This window comes from Peromyscus eremicus, chromosome 7 (genome assembly GCF_949786415.1).
Source record: "Peromyscus eremicus chromosome 7, PerEre_H2_v1, whole genome shotgun sequence".
NCBI lineage: Eukaryota > Metazoa > Chordata > Mammalia > Rodentia > Cricetidae > Peromyscus > Peromyscus eremicus.
The window spans coordinates 47,856,105-47,873,752 of NC_081422.1; the positions used below are offsets into that span (position 1 = coordinate 47,856,105).

Consider the following 17,648-nt stretch of genomic DNA (forward strand, 5'->3'; position numbering starts at 1 on the left):
AACCCAAGAATGGTGACAGTCGGTATGGAGGACTCGTCTAAGACCTGGCCCTCCATTCTCAGTGGTTCCCAGCTGTTCAATCAGCCAATGTTCTCAGCAGAGAAAGTATTGCTTTGTTACTGTTCTAAGTTTCATTTCACCAACAAAGTCACAAGAAGGTGAAGTCATTTGCCCAGAGCAAATGCACACCAGTGGTTCTGAACCTTCCTGATGCTGCGACCCTCTAATACAGTTCCTCATGTGACCTGCCCCAACCATAAAATCATTTTTGTTGCTACTTTACAACTGTAACTTTGCTACTGTTATGAATTGTAATGTAAACATCTGATATGCAGGATATCTGATATACAACCCCTGTGAAAGGATCATTAGTCTCCCAAAGGGGTTGAGACCCACAGGTTGAGAACCACTGATGTATGTAGACATTCCTGGGCAAAGCCAGGCAATGATTGTGTAGCACTTATGTGTAACCACTATGCTGTCCTCCCTTCAACATGGTTTTCTGGGTCCTAGTAGAGAAAATTTTTCCTCCTCCCCTACCACCCAAGACAGGGTTTCTCTGTGTCACTCAGGCTGTCCTGGAACTCCCTCTGTAGACCAGCCCGCCTCTGCCTCCTGGGTGGGAAATGTTTTCAATAGCTCAATCCTGTTGCAGTTTTTACTAGTAACCTCCCCTGTGTGGTTTTCTATCTGGGCATGTCAGAAGTCCGTTCACAACTACGTGCGTAGTGTCACTCCACACGGGAGGGGGGGGTGTGTTTCAGGTGAGGTTCCTCCTTTCGGTCGGATTGACATGTAGATGTGTGCATTAGCAAGGGTTACAGATCAGGGTTTGGGCTCAGCTTAGATGAGGGCGAAGAGCCACCACTACCGTAAGTCATTTGTGTGACATCAGTAAGACACTTAGCTGAAATTTGGTTGCTTTATCCCCCAAATGGAGGTGATCCTTAACTAGATCGCATAGTTGTTAGAAGGATCCAAGGAGAAAAGATACAAGAAGTACAGTATTAAAAAGTAACTGAGGGCTGGCCAGATGGCTCAGGGGACCCCACATGGTGGGATGAGAGACCTGATTCCTACAAGCTGTCCTCTGACCTCCACGTACATGCCATGGTACACACACCCTCAAATAAATAAACAGTTTTAAAGATTTATTTATTTTTATTTTATGTATGAGTGTTTTCCCTGAATGTGTGTCTGGACCCCACACACATGCAGTGCCTACAGAGGTCAGAAGAAGATATTGGAGCCCTGGAACTGGAGTTCCAGACAGTTTTTAGCAACCATTTGGGTGCTGGAAATTGAACCCAGGTCCTCTGGAAGAATAGCCAGTGCTCTTAACTGCTGAGTCATCTCTCCAGCCCTGTAATTATTATTATTTTTTAATGAGTGAGTAATTGTGTTAAAAAATAAGAATGTTGGTAGCAGATGAGTAGGAAAAAAAAGGTGTATTAGAGGGGCTAGGGAGGTGGCTCCGTGGAGAAGAACACTTGTGTAAGCGTAGGACCCGAGTTCAAATCCTCAGCTCCTATGTAAGAGCCAGGTTATATGCCTGTGACCCCAGCATTGGGAGGTGGAAACAAGTGGATCATAGAGCTCACTAGCCAGCCAGTCCAGCCAAAATGGTGAACTTCAGAGTCAGTGAGAGATGGGAGAATAATGTGGAATTTGATAGAGGAAGACACCACATCCTCCTGACTTTGGTAGGTGCACACATGGGTGCATGCACCTGCACACACATGCACATACATGCACACACCAGAAGGAGAAATTATTACTGGAGTTGTAGAGGGTAGCATCTTGAAATTGGCAGTAATCACCCCTTGCCAACTACGTGTTTCATTGGTGTTCATGATACAAATGAGGATGCACTGCATTCTTGCTACCTTTGGAGGCTGGCCACCCCCAGAACCTGACTCATCTGTCTTTGAATCCTTGGTTAGGAGAGTGGAATTTTGGTCGGGAGGAAAGAAAGAAAGCTAGTGTCAGAGTGAGAAATGAAAAGAAAGCAAACTCTGAACATGATGCTGTAATGTGAAATTCCAGAAGGGTGTAAAACTTCTGGTGGGAATGAATTCTGCTTGGGAGAGTTGAAAACAGGCTCCTGTGGAGAAAGTAATACCTGGACTTTGGAGGATGAGTAGCCATTTCTAAGAGAAAAGGCTGAGAAGGAGCAAAAATCAAGGATACAAGGAGAAAGGTCTAGAAGTCTGTGATATTTGGGACACTGTGTGTGTCAGAGCTTGGAGCCCAGGAAATCTGGACAGAGGGAAAGAAAGGCTGACATCAAAAGTTGGGAACCTGCCTTGCCATGATTTTGCTGTAAAGAGGTGTTCAAACTCCATCCTCTTAGCCAAGAAGAGGAAATAAACTTCTCATTCTGTGGTGACTCTGCATCGAAGAGGGCAAGACTGAGCCCCAACTGAGGATCAATGTCTGATCTGGGTCACAAGGGACTGTGGCTGCTCCCGAGGTACTGTGGGGCCTGTGTTTAGCTCAAGAAAATCCCCATTACCTGGATAGAGCATACTGATAGACCAAAACTGTGGGAGTCTACCAGGAGCAATGAGATTCGTTAGAATTCTAAAATCCAGCAGCCTGGAAATGAATCCTCTCCCTGCTCCAGTGGGACCTAAGCAAATGGCACGGCCTCTTGAAACTTCAGTTTCCTGAAGGCGGAGGCAATATTTGTACCGACTTCATGGGATTATTAAAATACTGAGTAATGTCCCTCTCAAGGTCTTTAAAGTAATGCCTTTGGTAATCAGCATCCACTTGTTTCTGGTAAGAAAGCAACTACAGATAATCTCTCCCATACCGCTTAAATAAAAAGGGTCTGTAGAGTAAAGGTGACATTTGGTCCTCTTTGTGCCTGGTACCAACCATCGATCAGCTTCAGAGTTAAAGCCGCACGTCAGTAAAGTCTTGGTATTTTTCTCAGTTATTCAATTCACATCTCTCTACCAGAAGTAGCGTGGGTATGTTGAGTGTGTAGGGTTGGTCTTAATGAAAAGAACCTGGTGCCTAGATAGAGGGACCTTCCACCCTACAGAGGCTCATCTCTCACTTGAGCCGCCAGTATACATATTTCCATTTCACTGTAAATATGCAAAAACATGACCCAGGAGACCATAGGCATGTACTCTGGTCTGCATAGAGAAAAGCCAAAATTTGGGTGTTTGATGGTTAAGAGAAAATAATGCTTGGTGACTTTTTTTTGTTGTTTTGTTTTGTTTTGTTTTTTTCGAGACAGGGTTTCTCTGTGCAGCTTTGTGCCTTTCCTGGAACTCGCTTTGGAGACCAGGCTGGCCGCGAACTCACAGAGATCCACCTGCCTCTGCCTCCCGAGTGCTGGGATTAAAGGCGTACGCCACCACCGCCTGGCGCTTGGTGACTTTTATCCAGTAAGCCCATTCTATACCTGATGGTTATGATAAACAGCACTGGTGGCGGCGCTGGTTACCGGCGGAAAAGTCACCGGCCACGGCCACAACTACCAGAGTTACAAAGAGCTTTATTAGAAAGAAGTAGGGGATAGGAGAGAGCAGAGAGAGAGGGTGGGGGTCCGCGTCCGGCTTTTTAGGGTGGGTACTTAGTTGCTAGCGCCCGCTGATGATGTAAGATGCAGGACCCCAAGCCTCACACGTGCAGGAGTGAGGGCAGGATCCTAACAATACCAAGTATCAAAACTATGGATTTGCGCATCATGGACTTACAACATCTCTAACAAGTTGTTATTAAAATGGAGAACTGAGCCAGTGTTGTGGTACACACCTCTAATCACTTTAGAGACTGAGGCAGGAAAATTGCTGTGAAGTTGAGGCCAGCCTGGTGGGCCACCTAGTGAGGTCCAAGTCAGCCTGGGCTACAAAGTGAGCCCTGTCTCAAAACAACGAAACAAAACTAGAAAATTGAAGAGCCATGGAAGAGTACAAAAGAGAAGCCTCTTCATACTCCAGGGACAAAAGAACGAACTTTAACCAGTTTTTCAAGGGATTAACTTTCAGCTCTCTTATCTCTAATGGATATCTATAGTCAAAGTTTTATTCTTTTTGTTTACTTTAGATTTTTATATTTGTGTGATAGGTCATATCCAATAAGGAATAGATTATCAATGGAGTATTGTTTCTTTGTTAATAAGCCCCCTCTGTGAGTATTCCTTATGCCCATAGAGCTACAAACACAAGTCAGTGAGATCTGGGCAGACTTCTGGGGGAAACAAAGGGGTGTGAGGGCACAAGAGGACCTGGCCTTTCAGCCTGTGGTGAAGGAATTTAAAAATCAGGGCCTCGGCAGGGTTAGGCCTTTGGGCTTCAGCTTTATAGACAAGAGGAGATGTTAGGTGAAGTGAAGCAGACACTAGGGAGCAGAGTGACTCAAAAGGCAGGGACTGGGTAGCAGAGTGATCTGGAAATAAAGAGACAGGAAAGGACCACAGCTGCCAGTCCTCTCAGGGATCCCACCAGGCAGGATGACTGAGGCAGGGGACTGGCCTGACAGAGCCAGTTGGACGAAGGAACTGCAGGTGGGGTTCTCCCATAGGACAGTGAAGGTGTGGCGTGGATAACTGTCCCAATGTCATAAGGACAAACCAAGCTTGTAAGTAGGACAGTAATTGAATTTGATGTCAACATGAACACTTGCTAGTTGTTTGTTTGTTTTAAGGAATACAACTTTAGCTTTGTATCTGTCCCCTAAATCCTTTAAAAGTAGCAGTAGTTTAAAAAGATATGCAAGATCTTACCTTTCAACCCCTTTGTTTCAGAACTACTAAATCTGCTCAGGGCTGGGGCGGGGGCAGGGAGTTCCCCATTCTTCTTTTCTTCCTCTTAAAATATCATTTGATTCTTTTTAAAAATTACCATGAATGTGATGAGTTCTGTTCTGACATTTTCACGCTTTATCTGTCCTGCCCCTCGTCCCCTGCTCACTCACTTCCCCCTTCCGCTGTGCTCTTCCCTCCTGTCCCTTCCCTCCCTTCTGTTTTCATGTCACCTGTATTCAGTCACTCTCTCTGTCTCCTCTCTGTTCTGTCATTTGGAATTTTAACCTCTGGATAGAAACACTGTCTTTTCCAAAGCCCCTTGAGTTCACAAAACTCAAGATCCTCCTAGACAGCGGCTAAGATGATTGTTATAGAAAATGCAGTTAGGAAATCCAAAGTCTCAGCCATTAGCACCATGGAGATAATACTCCCAACTGGAGAAAGGTTAATTTCCTGATTGCCAGGAATCACCCTCCTCCCATAAGGCCTGCTTAATTCTATAAGAGTCTGCCTTAACATTGTTACTAAAAGAATCAACATACATTGAATTATGTATAGGAAATTGTACATATGATTGTATGGGCGGGGGGTGTATATATGAATGTGTGTGTAGGATAGTGTATGTGAATTTATATATAGGGGAGTGTACATATGAATGTGTGTAGGGAATATGCATATAAGGGTATGTGTAGGGGATCATGCATATGAGGATATGTGTAGGAGACCTGTGGGAGTCTGTGGGAGTCCAGCTCCAACCTGCTCCCACTTTATGAAGGCTTTTTGGGTGGAGGAGAGAGAATGAGGAAATATTAGGTAGAAAGAAAAAGACTATAAGAAAAACAGAGATACAGGATAGCTTCAGGAGGGCCCTGAGTCAACACCAAGTCACGCCTAGGTTTATTCAAAAGGGCTTTTTATAATATGCCAAGGAGAGAGGCAAAAGACCTCCCCTTTGCAAGATCAAAGCACACCATACAGCCAAGTGTAGACCCTTCCAAACACCCGGTAAACACACCTCTGGCCAAATCATCTCATTATGCAGCCCTGATGGGTAAAGCAAGCTTAGACTCTCTGACCCTGAGTAAGGTCTCACTAGATAGCCTCTGTGGGTTTCCACAGGGACCATGCCTAGAAGAGTATGTATAGAGGAGTGTGCATAGGAGGATATACATAAGGGAACATGTATATGAGTGTGTGTGTAGGTGAGTGTACATATGAGTGCATGTGTAGGGTAATGTATGTGTGAATACATATCTAGGAAAGCATGCAGACAAGGGTATGTCTAGGGGAGTTCCTGATCCATTATAAATGGCAAAAACAAGAAAACTAAATTGAGACATAAATGTTCAGAAAATTGATTAGTAGCTCTTAGACTAGAACATGGACATTTTTAGGGGAACATACAAGTGTTTTAGTTAGAGAAGATGTGAAATCTTATCTTTTCTCCTTTAAAACTGACAGGCAAAAATATACAATTCACCAGTTGGGAATCAGCCCGTCGCCAGTGTGTTTGTCCCTAAGCCAGCCATCATGAGGGAGGAGAGTGGCGTGCCTCCGCCCTGGGATTCTTCCCCGCTGGAAAGTGAGTTTTTCCAAGGTAAGTTCATGCATCAGATTTCCCTGGGAATCACAGGAACCACAGAGGCCAATACTGAAATGCTCTAAACAAATCAAGGCCTGAACTTGCTTTCTGAAGAAGATTCCATTCTAGCCTGTGAACCCGAATCTTGAAGAACCTTGTGGTTAAATATAATCTAAGCAAATACTCTGAGATCAAAGACTGACAGACATACAGGCTGATCATAATGTTTAATGTTTTACCTCAGGTCAAAAAGAAATACATCTATAAAGCTTGCTCTTAAGAGTCTTTTATTGTTCCTGATTAGGGCATAGACCACTGTGATGAAATCCAGTAATCGTTAAACAATTCACCTGCGCTGACCTGGATTCCAGGAGTACACAATGCACATGAATCTTACTATTGATACCATGGTCCACCTTACCTGGGTTATTCTGTATCACAATAAGACTGGCCATTAGAAAAGTTTAGTCCACGGTCATTCAGCAGCTTTGCAGTGAGGAAGCTTATTCAGCTGTAGCTAGAACGCCCCCCTCCCTGCCAGGGCAATCCTGAAAGCCTTAGGCTAGGCTCTGTCTAGGGACACCCTGGGGCAAGATGGGCAGGGACCAGGGGGAAATCTGTTCCAAATGAAGCTTTTGTTTGAAGAGGATTGCTCCTAGCGTGGGTCTCTGAATAATGGTGGGAGGCAGGGCACTAACTTTCCAGCCTCTGGAGTAGTGAGAAAAACAGTTAATGGGAAATTCTGAGCAACTTTGAATGGGTGGATTTTGTTATGGGACACAAAGAGTAATGACTATTCCCGGTGTTTTCTATTCTAAATGTCTTTTGGTTTGTGGTCAACATAAGGATTTAGTGTCGGGGGGGGGGGGGGGGGGTATAAACAGCCCAAAGGAAAGACTTTTTATCATTTGTTTTAGACAGATTTTATTAACTCTGTAGAGTTTTGTTTTTTTCCTACCATATAATTTGGCATAGTGATAATGATAATTTAATGAATAAGTGATACTTTTATTGTGGATTATTTCAGTGATAGGAATCCAATGATTTTTCATCAAGAGTCCCTTCCTCATAAGATCTTAGTGATCAAGATGAATCCTGTCATCTGTCAACTCAAGAGCACTTACAGAGCAGTGCAGAAGACAAGGGAAAAGATCCCTCTGGTGCCAGCCCAGATGTGACTGGCACATTACTTATCCATACATTGCTGCTGTGCACATTCAGATGCTGACATGTTTCACTCTCCATGATTCTTTAGTTAAAAAAAGCAAAACACAAAAGACTTTAAATAGCAAAGAAGATAACTAAAGAAAGTCATTTACATCATTTCAGAGGAAAGATTTATGTAGACATGGAACCACAGCACTTTGGAAAAATACTTATTTCTGTGTCAGATATGATTTTTATTAATATTTCATCAATAAGTGCATAATTGATTTGTAGTCATCATAAAATATGTATGATAATAATGTCTATTATAAGGCAAGTCTTAGAAAAAAATCTAAAAACCTTAAGGAGAGTGCAGTTATATTAAAATTCTAACAATTTAGTGGAGGAAAATGTTTACTGTGATTAAATACAATGCCAAGCGATGCCAGCAGTAACCTGGATGATGCATGGGGGCTTGTCTAAAGTTGCAGACTAAAGCACTTCAGGAATGGGCACTGGGTCTGGGCTCGGCCTCTGTCCTTCACATTACAAGGAGGTCGCTGGGCCCTGGCTTGGACACCACCCTTTCGGGGACCTTGTCCTAAGATAAAAGTCAGCATTGTTTGATTGACAGCAGCAGCCCCGCCTTCTTACGAAGCGTGGCTCAAGCCTTTGTGTATGAAGACTCAGGAGACAGAGTCTGGGTCCAAATCGCTGCACTGAGTGACCTGAGCCTTTACTTGATTTCCTTCTGCCTCAGCATCCTCATTTATAAAACAAGAAGAGTAAAAATGCCATCCCTGAAAGGTTCTATGAGTATTTATTAATTAGTGTTGTGGGTCTCACACAGGAAGTGCTGTCTTACAGTAGTTTCCGGGAAAAGCAATCGACAATTGACATATCATCTAATGATATTGTGTAGAACTTTAAATTCCACACGTTGTCCAAATTCATCCAACTTAGTATTTGTACATTAGGTGGTAATGAACCTTTGCCTGTAATGCCGTTTTCTTAACAGGACAGCTGAGAAATCACATCCTGTTTATAGGCTTATTTTTATTACAGTCTTATGATATGACTAAAGATTAAACTATTACAGCAACCTAGTGCTGTGGGATGTTCTGTATGGCAAATGTGTTGCTGATTGGTCAATAAATAAAACACTGATTGGCCATTGGCTAGGCAGAAAGTATAGGCGGGAAAAGGAGGAGAATAAAGCTGGGAAGTGGAAGGCTGAGTCAGAGAGACACTGCCAGCCGCCATGATGACAAACAGCATGTGAAGATGGCGGTAAGCCACGAGCCATGTGGCAAGGTATAGATTAATGGAAATGGATTAATTTAAGCTGTAAGAACAGTTAGCAAGAAGCCTGCCACAGCCATACAGTTTGTAACCAATATAAGTCTCTGTGTTTACTTGGTCGGGTCTGAGAGGCTGTGGGACTGGCAGGTGAGAGAGATTTGTCCTGACTGTGGGCCAGGCAGGAAAACTCTAGCTACAACCTAGTGATATAAAAGAAAGAGAGAAACATGACTGATAATCCCCAGCTTGCCTAGTAATTCAACGGCAAGCCCATATTGCAATCTACATTATTCTCTTCTGTTACTAAACCATGATGCACAAAGGGTAAACACACCAGGTACACAGAGAGACACTGCTTAAAATTCGTTAGGACAGATACAGCTTTGTGTGTGTGCACACATGTGTATGAAGGTTTGTGTGTATGCAGGTGTGTGTGTGTGTGTGTGTGTGTGTGTGCATGTTCATTTGCATGTGGAGGCCAGAGGTCAACTTTGTGTGTGGTTCCTCAGGAGCTATCCACCTTGTTTTGTGTGTATGTGTTCACGTGTGTGTGGGTGGACATGTAGGTGTGTGGTAGCCAGAGATCAACACTGTCTTCCTAAGTGGCTTTCTACCCTTTTTTTAATTCACGTATGAATGTATGAGTGGTGTGTGTGCATATTTGCATGTGTGTGAGTGCACATGAGTTTGCACATGTGTGCACATGTATGGAGAAGCCCAAATTGGCATTGGATATCTTCCTTGTTCAGTCTCCACGTTATTTATTAAGGTAGTATATTTCACTGAATCTGGAACTCTCTGATTCCAGCTGGTCTAGCTAACCAGGTCGGCGCTGTCTCTGCCTCACAAGTGATAGATTGCAGGCGAGCTGTGCCAGGCTTTTAACATGCCATCGAGGGATACAGGTCTGCATGCGTACTGGGTAAGCACTTTACCCACGAGCTACCTGTCTAGCTCTCTATCTTCTAGACAATTACTTTATGTACACAGTGTGCATATGTGTGCATGAGTGTAGAAGCGAGTGTGCCCTTGTGCGCATCAAGAGGTCAAAGGAACTCTCAGGAGCTGGTTCTCCCCGTCCACCTTTTTAAAGCAGGGTCTCTCTTGCTGTTTCTGTCATTGCGTAGCATATTCCACGGTGGCCGGTCCACAAGAGTTTTGGCCTATTCTCGTCCTTCCATCTTGCTGTAGGAGCGCTGGCCACTCCTATGGCTGGTGCCACCTCACCCAGCTTCTCAATGCAGGTTCTGGGGGCTGAGGTCATTAGGTTTATGAGACTGCTGAGCCATCTCCCCAGCTCCCACCTTATTTTTTGTGACAGGGTCTCTCACTGAACCTGGAGCTCACCTATTTGGCTAGACTGGCTGTCTAGTGAGTTCCAGGAACCCCCTATCTCTGCCTCCTAGCAATGGGGTGCAGGTCCCCACGCCTGGCCTTTTACACGGCACTCAGGATCTAAACTCACGTCTCCACACTTGTGCGGCAACCACTCCACTGACAGAACCAGCGCTCTATTCCCCATCTTGTTTGAGATGAGGTCTTCCGGGGACCTGGAGTTTGCCAATTAGGCTAGGCTGGCTGGTCAGCGAGCCTCAAGGACCCCCTGTCTCTGTCCCCACCCCAACACTACTGGGATTACAAATCCATGCCACTATGCTGGCTTCTTTATGTGAGTTCTGGGGATTGAATCCAGGTCTCAGGGTGTACAGCAAGCATTTTACTGACTGAGTTAGCTCCTCGGCCACAAAATAGAATTTTATATCCTTAAAGCTATATGAAAAGAAAAAGAAAGAGAATTGCATTACACTCTTGTAAAAGTCAGATTATCATTAAATATCAAGATTAATGTTATATTAGCTAGGTGGAGGTGGGAGTACACACCTTTAATCCCAGCCCTCAAGAGGCAGAGGCCGATGGATCTGAGTTCAAGGCCAGTCTGATCTGTGCAGTGAGTTCCAGGACATTCAGGGCTATACTGAGAAACCCTGTCACGAAAAACAAAAAAGGAAAAACAAAAACAAAAACAGATTAATGTTGTATTTATAATAACAAAATATGATTCTCAGAAGGGGTGCGTCAATGACTCTAATTGTTATAAAACTACAAAAGCATATACAAAAATTAATTCACTTCTCCTTTAGTTTTAGATGATTTGGACAGCAAGCTGGCTCAGGAACAATCTGCAGGGTCGGTAAACACCAGAGTGCCATTCAACTATGCATCAAGAACACCGTTCCAACATTCTCACTCGAGTAGGAACGGGCATGGCCATACCACAGGAAGGCACCAAAACTACCACAGTGAAACTTCCAACATGTCCATCTATGACATCCTGAGACCAGGAACTCCTAGAGAAGGCTTCAAAACCTTTTCTCCCAGGACAAAGACAATTTACGATATGTACAGGACCAGGGAGCCCAGAGTCTTAAAGGAGGACTTCATGCAAAAGAATACGTTTGGCAGTACATCCTTGTGCTTCGATGGCCAGCAGCGGTCAGCCTCACCAGCCACAGGGCGTTTTACTGCAAGGAGCTTACACTTTCCGACCGCTACGCAAAACAAGAATAGTTTTACACCAGTAAGGCACCAGCAAAGCCCCAAAAGAACTCCATTATCATCCATCATGTGGAATAGATCAGATTCTTCTAGACATAGGCAGAATTGGGAAGAATCACTGGGGGCACCATCACCAATGGACATTGACCCTGCTGATCAGTATGTGGCTCCTAAGTGTTTTCAGGAGAACAGGAGGTATGAGTTGTACCATTCACAGAGTGCTTACCAAAGCATCCCTTTAAATGCCCCCATGGACAATGTGATGAGTCCTGACACATTGGAGAACTCAGAGAATATGCCATTCTACCATCAGAATAACCCATTTGCAAGGTCTTTCTTTAGCAGTACCTTCAGACAGAGCAGAGAACAGAGATTTGGACAGAATTCCTTTTGGAGCCAACAGAAAGAACATTCTTTCTGGTCTGACTTACACCAGAGCAGGAAGCCATTGTCTTCTGACAGGGACTTTGAAATGATTTCTGTTGAAGCAAATAGGGCACCATCTGTTTATAACCATGGTGTCCCTTCTCAACGCGGGAGGCCACATTCTCCGGGCTGTGGAACATATGTTTTCAGAGGTCAAGAGGATCCACATTACTGGCGATCTGATCTTCAAACATCCCCACTGGAGAGCATGGACACATCACATGTCAATGAGAACGAATTTCCACCCCATTTTGTCACACCAGATGGTTTTTCCATGACTAGCTCAAGCTGTCACATCCAGTCTTCTGGACTGGACTATCAGCAGGGACACTGTCCTGGAGACACAGCTGTAGATGAGAAGCCTCGTTTGTGTGGCAAGTCTCAAACTCTAATATCCTCATTCAGAACTTCCTTCCCCTTGATTCTTGATGACAGAAGAGATTCTCAGAGTCCCAGCTTCCAGAACTCCACAGTTACTTTGGAGAAAATAATCCCTAATAAGCCAGATTCTCTTCCAATAAGAAACTGTACAGAAGTTACTGTGGCTGGTAGCCGTCCCACTGAATCACTGTCTCTTACTGAAACCCAGCCCAACACCCCAGTCACAGAAATGAACAGTGAGAAAGACATGAATGAATCTCTTTCAGGAAATGAACAGCTAAACAAGGTGGGCCAGAAAAACAAGGCAAGTGGGTTACCCCAACCTATTTCACAGACAGTGATCGCTAATGATTTACCTGATTTTCAAAAGGCCCACTCCCAACACTCAACCCAAAATGACAGGTTTGGCTTTAATGAGTCTGCCACAGTAAGTGCCAGAAGGTCACCCAGGGTCTTTTCCAGGAGAGACACTTCCCAAACACTTACAGCACAAAGAGATAAAGCTCACGAACTGAAGGAAGATAAAGGTTTTCCTGGGAGCAGGAAAGTTGACTCCGCAGCCTCCCTGCCTTTCATCCGAGAACCCGGAACGCTGCCATCTCTTCCCAGCCCACGTCAAGGTTGTCACCAGAAAACAGGAAGTAACGAAGAGGGTGCGAGCACCATTAAAAATAACCGCTGGTGCTTTGAACCCACTGCTGCCCCAAAAGCAGAGTCTCCAGAGGAGGCTGCTATTTTAGATCTCGAGCGACAACAATGTCCTTCCACCCATTCTACCGACGACAGCAGCAAGCTGGCCGCCAGGCACAGTGTCCCGCAGGACTCTGGAGACGTGCCACCAGGCGTACCCCAAGACTCCTTACCGTTGAGTGATTCTTTCCTTGATGCTCTTTTGATACCTTCTACTCCCGTGTTCTCCAGGAGGCTTTCAGACCAAGATCCATCTCAAGAAGAAAGAGAAGAAAAAGACAAGGCTACGAAGAACCAAAATATCCAGCAGGCTGTAAATTCCACAGATAACCAAGAGAGTCGTGACGGTCCTGCACTTCTGCGTGATGCTGCCCACTGCCATCCGTACTCTCCCTTCAGAAACGGGAGGGGGAAAGGAAGAGTCAGACGCCGCGTGTCCTGCATTGAGAAGCTAACCAAGGCGGAGAACAGAGCGGCACCCACAAGTGAAGGCAGCAGCCTCCCGGAGGACCAGAGTAGCGCCAAAGCGCCTGAGCTCGGCACAGTCTATTGCACCTTGCCAAGAAAGCCCGCCAGCTTTCTCACACACAGCAGACAGCAAGACAATAAGAGAATGGCTGCTTCAGTTAGGAATGGGCCACTTCCTTTCCAAATGAAACATAAAGTGGATGCTCTGACTGGGAAGAGCACATCTGATAAACCCAGTTCTCCTAAGTCAATGAGTGATGCTTCAGATTCGATCACGGGGATGCCCGAAGCCACCAAGAAGATGACAGATGTGAGAGCCATTAGGTCCGCTTCTGTTAGAAAAGGGCCGCTCCCTTTCCTCATCAAGAGGGCGATATCCTGTCCTTCGGGGGAGCCATGTACCTTGGCTGGAAGTGGTGACAGGGAAAAGTCACCAATCCTGGACAGGGATGCTTCCGCTGTAATGCCCGGCCCCTGGGGGAGAATCTTCAGTTCTCTGGAAGATAACTCATCATTTGGAGAGAGTACTTTCACCGAAAGACACAACCAAAAGGAACTTGCTCACGAACCCACTGGAAAGCTTGATGAGACGCCTGCCCCCAGAAAGAGCTCGTCCACCCTTCCAAACAAAAGCCCCAAGCCTCTGCGTGCAGACGCGTCTGGAAAAGAGAGTGGGAAGGCCTTACATAAGTTTAAGACAACCAGCATGTTCTCTGTTTCTGGTGATGAAGAGAATGTGAAATGTCTTGAGGTGGTTTCCATATATTATACTCTACCAAGAAAACCCAGCAAGAAGTTCTGCAGCCTCCTTCAGCAGTATGCACAAGGTACAGATTCACTTCGAGATGCTTTTCATGGAGAGACTAAAGCATTTCCTAATGCTTTCGAAAGTGATGAGTTAGATTGTCCTGCGCAAGTGCAGTCAGGAATACCTCTACCACAAGACCTGAAGATGCAGGCTGATTCTGCTCCATGCTGTCGTCCTCACAGCACTGGAGATAAGGTTGTCTCCCAATTACCAAAGGAGGAGGCTTCCGAATCTACCTTGGAGGAAATGGCTTCTGTGGGGCCAGATGTTTCTCTTCAAAAGGGAGACCCTAAGACCAAAGAGACTCCCCCAGGTAGCTTAGCTAAAACAAACGTGGATGATTCGCTAAGGAGAAAAAAGAGAGGGGGGAAATTGCCAAGACAAATTCTACAGAGCCCATTACTGCCTCAGGAAAAAAGTGCTGGAGCAGAAAACACTGAAAATCATCGGCAGCCTTCTAAAGGAGGAGATGGTGGGCCCCCTGGTCTCCCAGTCCACTCAGAAGGTAATGTGGAAAATTCCCAAACCAGAAGAAATTCTGGAGTATATGCAGGTGGTACAGCCACTGTATCAGCAGGCAGCAGACGGTATCCTTGGAGAGATCACATGGCTGTAGTTGTAGATGACAGTTCTAATGGGTCACAGCCTAGGGAAGCCAATGGGACATCTAGATCAGACTACCCAAACCTGACTGGTAAAACGCTCTCTGACTCAGAACCAGCCTTTGCTGTAACCCCAGCATTGCATAAGCTGCAGCTTGCTGAAGAGACTCAGTCAGGAAGAGCAGATCTGCAGTCGGAACCCAGGCGGGCAGGAAGTCAGGAGACAAATCCAGCAGAAATGAGGAAGGTTAAAGATGAAACACAGAAGTTGGCATGGGATCAAACCCTACTTCCTGGAGGAAATAATGAGAATAAAACCAACATGGGCGACCTAGAAGCAAAAGAAAACAGATGCTTGGGTAAACACAGACTGGCAGCCATGTCTAAAGCGAGCAGAAAAATCCCAGCTAAGGATTTAAGTCCCGGGAGACACATAGCCACTCTCTTCTCCCAAAGTGAAAGCAAATCTGGCTTTCGGGGGTTATCTCTTTGCAGGTCAGAGGGCAGCCCACTGTCCCCTGAACCTGCTGTAAAATCCACGGAGCCCACAGACGACAAATCTGAAATGCCTCTCCAAGCCACAGCAGTAGCCAACCCGGAACCTCCTCCTCAGTCCTGCACTCAGAGGTCTGCTAACATTTCACAACCACATCAGAATGAGTCGAACAGTATCTTAGGAACACCATCAAAGAGTGAGGATTTGGGAGAGTCAGGAGCCCCGGCTCGGCTCACACTTACCAGTCCCATAGAAAAAAGCGCTAACCATCAGCAGAGTTTGAGTCCCCCCTCCCCCCCGCAATCTGTGCAGAAATCTACAATCAACCTATCCCATTGTCAGCTGCGCCACTGGAGTGCCCCATCTCCAGAGTCAGAACCTGAGCCTCACCTCTACAGGTCAAAGAGTTTAAAAAACTTCAGTGTGCATGGTGACCGGCTGTGCACGAGCCATCCTCCCAAAGCCAGGGGGCGCCACTTTTCTGAAAACACTTCCATTGACAGTGCTCTCAGTCAACTGTCGCTTGATGGTGACTCTGCCCACAACAGTGCTTACAGTCGAAGATTCAAATCTTTTTCTGAGCTTCCTGCCTCTGATGAAAGTGAAAGTTGGGCTTTGTATAACAATAGAACTAGATTGGGTCCCAAGTCCGCCTCATCCATTTCCAGGCCTATTGACTATGGAATTTTTGGGAAAGAGCAGCAGTTGGCTTTCTTGGAGAATGTCAAGCGGTCACTCACACAAGGAAGATTATGGAAGCCAAGTTTCCTCAAGAACCCTGGCTTCCTCAAGGATGATGTCCTTAATGCTTCCAACCCGTCTCAGTCAGAGCTGGTGAATTCTGGTGGTCGGTCGCCAGAAGATGGCTTATTTCCAAGTGAACCCCTTAATATCTACGAGGACGACCCAGTGGACTCAGACCGGGACACAGACACAACCACGGATGATGAGTACTACCTGGATGAAAATGATAAAGAGTCGGAACTATGAGACTGAAAGAAACGGTACAATAGTATACTCTACAATTTGCTTTTTACCAAAACATTGTTGAACTGAGTCTAAATTTATAGACAGGTAAAAGAAGATCTTGTTTGGGAAGTGTCTGCACCAAAACAGCCCATTCTTTTCCGTATGTATGTATGTATGTATGTATGTATGATGTATGTATGTATGTATGTATGTATGTATGGGTTTTTTTTCTTCTGAATTCTAAGAACCATGATAGCTGGTTTGAAGGGTTTTGTTTGTTTTTCCTGATATTTTCTCCCGGTGTGTTTGAACTTGGCCTTCTCATCTCTTCCCCCAGCCCTATCTCTAAGCCACTTTCCCATGCTGGCTCTATTCTCCTCATCACTTTTTTACATCTCTTACACTTTATAGTTTGGGCACATGTTAAAACGTGTTACTTGTTAATTACCCAGCACAGTTGCAAAACTGTATTGCCTCTCTCCATCCACAGCCTGAATTCCAGCTGTTAAATATAATGCCGGGAAAGCGATAGTCGGGTAGAATACTGTCATTGGACGTGCACTGTGTTCATGTGGCCACAGAGGCACTGGAGGGCACTGGAGCCCCTGAACTAACAGATGGTTGTTAGGGGTCCTACGGGTGCTGCAACCACACCTGGGTCCTCTGCAAGAGCTGCAAGTGCTCTTAACTACTGAGCTCTCTCTGGAGTCACAAGATAAAGGGATTCTTAGGAGAACACCCTTGCACTTCAGTAGTGGAGTCTTGACACGCATGTTTAGAGTACATGTTGAGGTGAACAATGAAGGGTTAGTTCCATTCAGGAACTTCTCTGAAACAGTTTGTGGGGACTGGCTGGATTTTGGAGGGCTAAGTTTTCATTGGGCTTAACACTTGGGTGAAGCCCACAGGATGGCCTGGCCGCAGAGATGTAGCTAACAGGTGGAGGTGAGCAGACAGCAATTTATTGGGCCAGCGTTGTTGCTGCTGCTGCTCTTTCCACGACTGATTTTCCCCTTCTCTCCAGACCTGTGCATTTCTCATCTCCCTATTTATAGCCCAGACTGGGGCTGATTAAACTTTTCTCACTTAATTTCTTTATAGCTTTGGGAAATTTTTACATGCCCTCATACACACACACACACACACACACACACACACACACACACACACACAAAACAGTTTTCTGGCTTACACGCAAATGTATCATTTGTTTAAGATAAAAACAAACATATAATAATGAGATGGACATCTCTGCTTATCTAACACAGTACAATCCAAGGACGCTGTAATGTCACCCACAAGCTGGGGGATGAAGAAGTAACATGTCTGTAATTTCATTTCTATCTGAACAGACATCTTTGCATGTGCAGTAAAAGCAGTGCAGTTCATAACAGAATGTCAGGTTCCCCCCCCCCCTTCCTTTCCTCTACCGACCTCTCTTCCTGAACCCTTTTCTC

At 45.3% G+C, this 17,648-nt stretch overlaps 1 protein-coding gene across 1 annotated transcript in view; it reads left to right on the top strand.

Moving 5' to 3' along the window:
• The window catches only part of Exph5 (exophilin 5), a 71,144-nt gene extending 54,784 nt beyond the window's left edge, over positions 1–16,360 (top strand). The window contains exons 5-6 of the mRNA XM_059267889.1: positions 6,227–6,362; positions 10,937–16,360. Of these exons, the coding sequence (XP_059123872.1) occupies positions 6,227–6,362; positions 10,937–16,212 (5,412 nt within the window). The 3' untranslated portion in view covers positions 16,213–16,360. The remainder of the gene's footprint in view (positions 1–6,226; positions 6,363–10,936) is intronic.
• Positions 16,361–17,648: the final 1,288 nt, after the last annotated feature.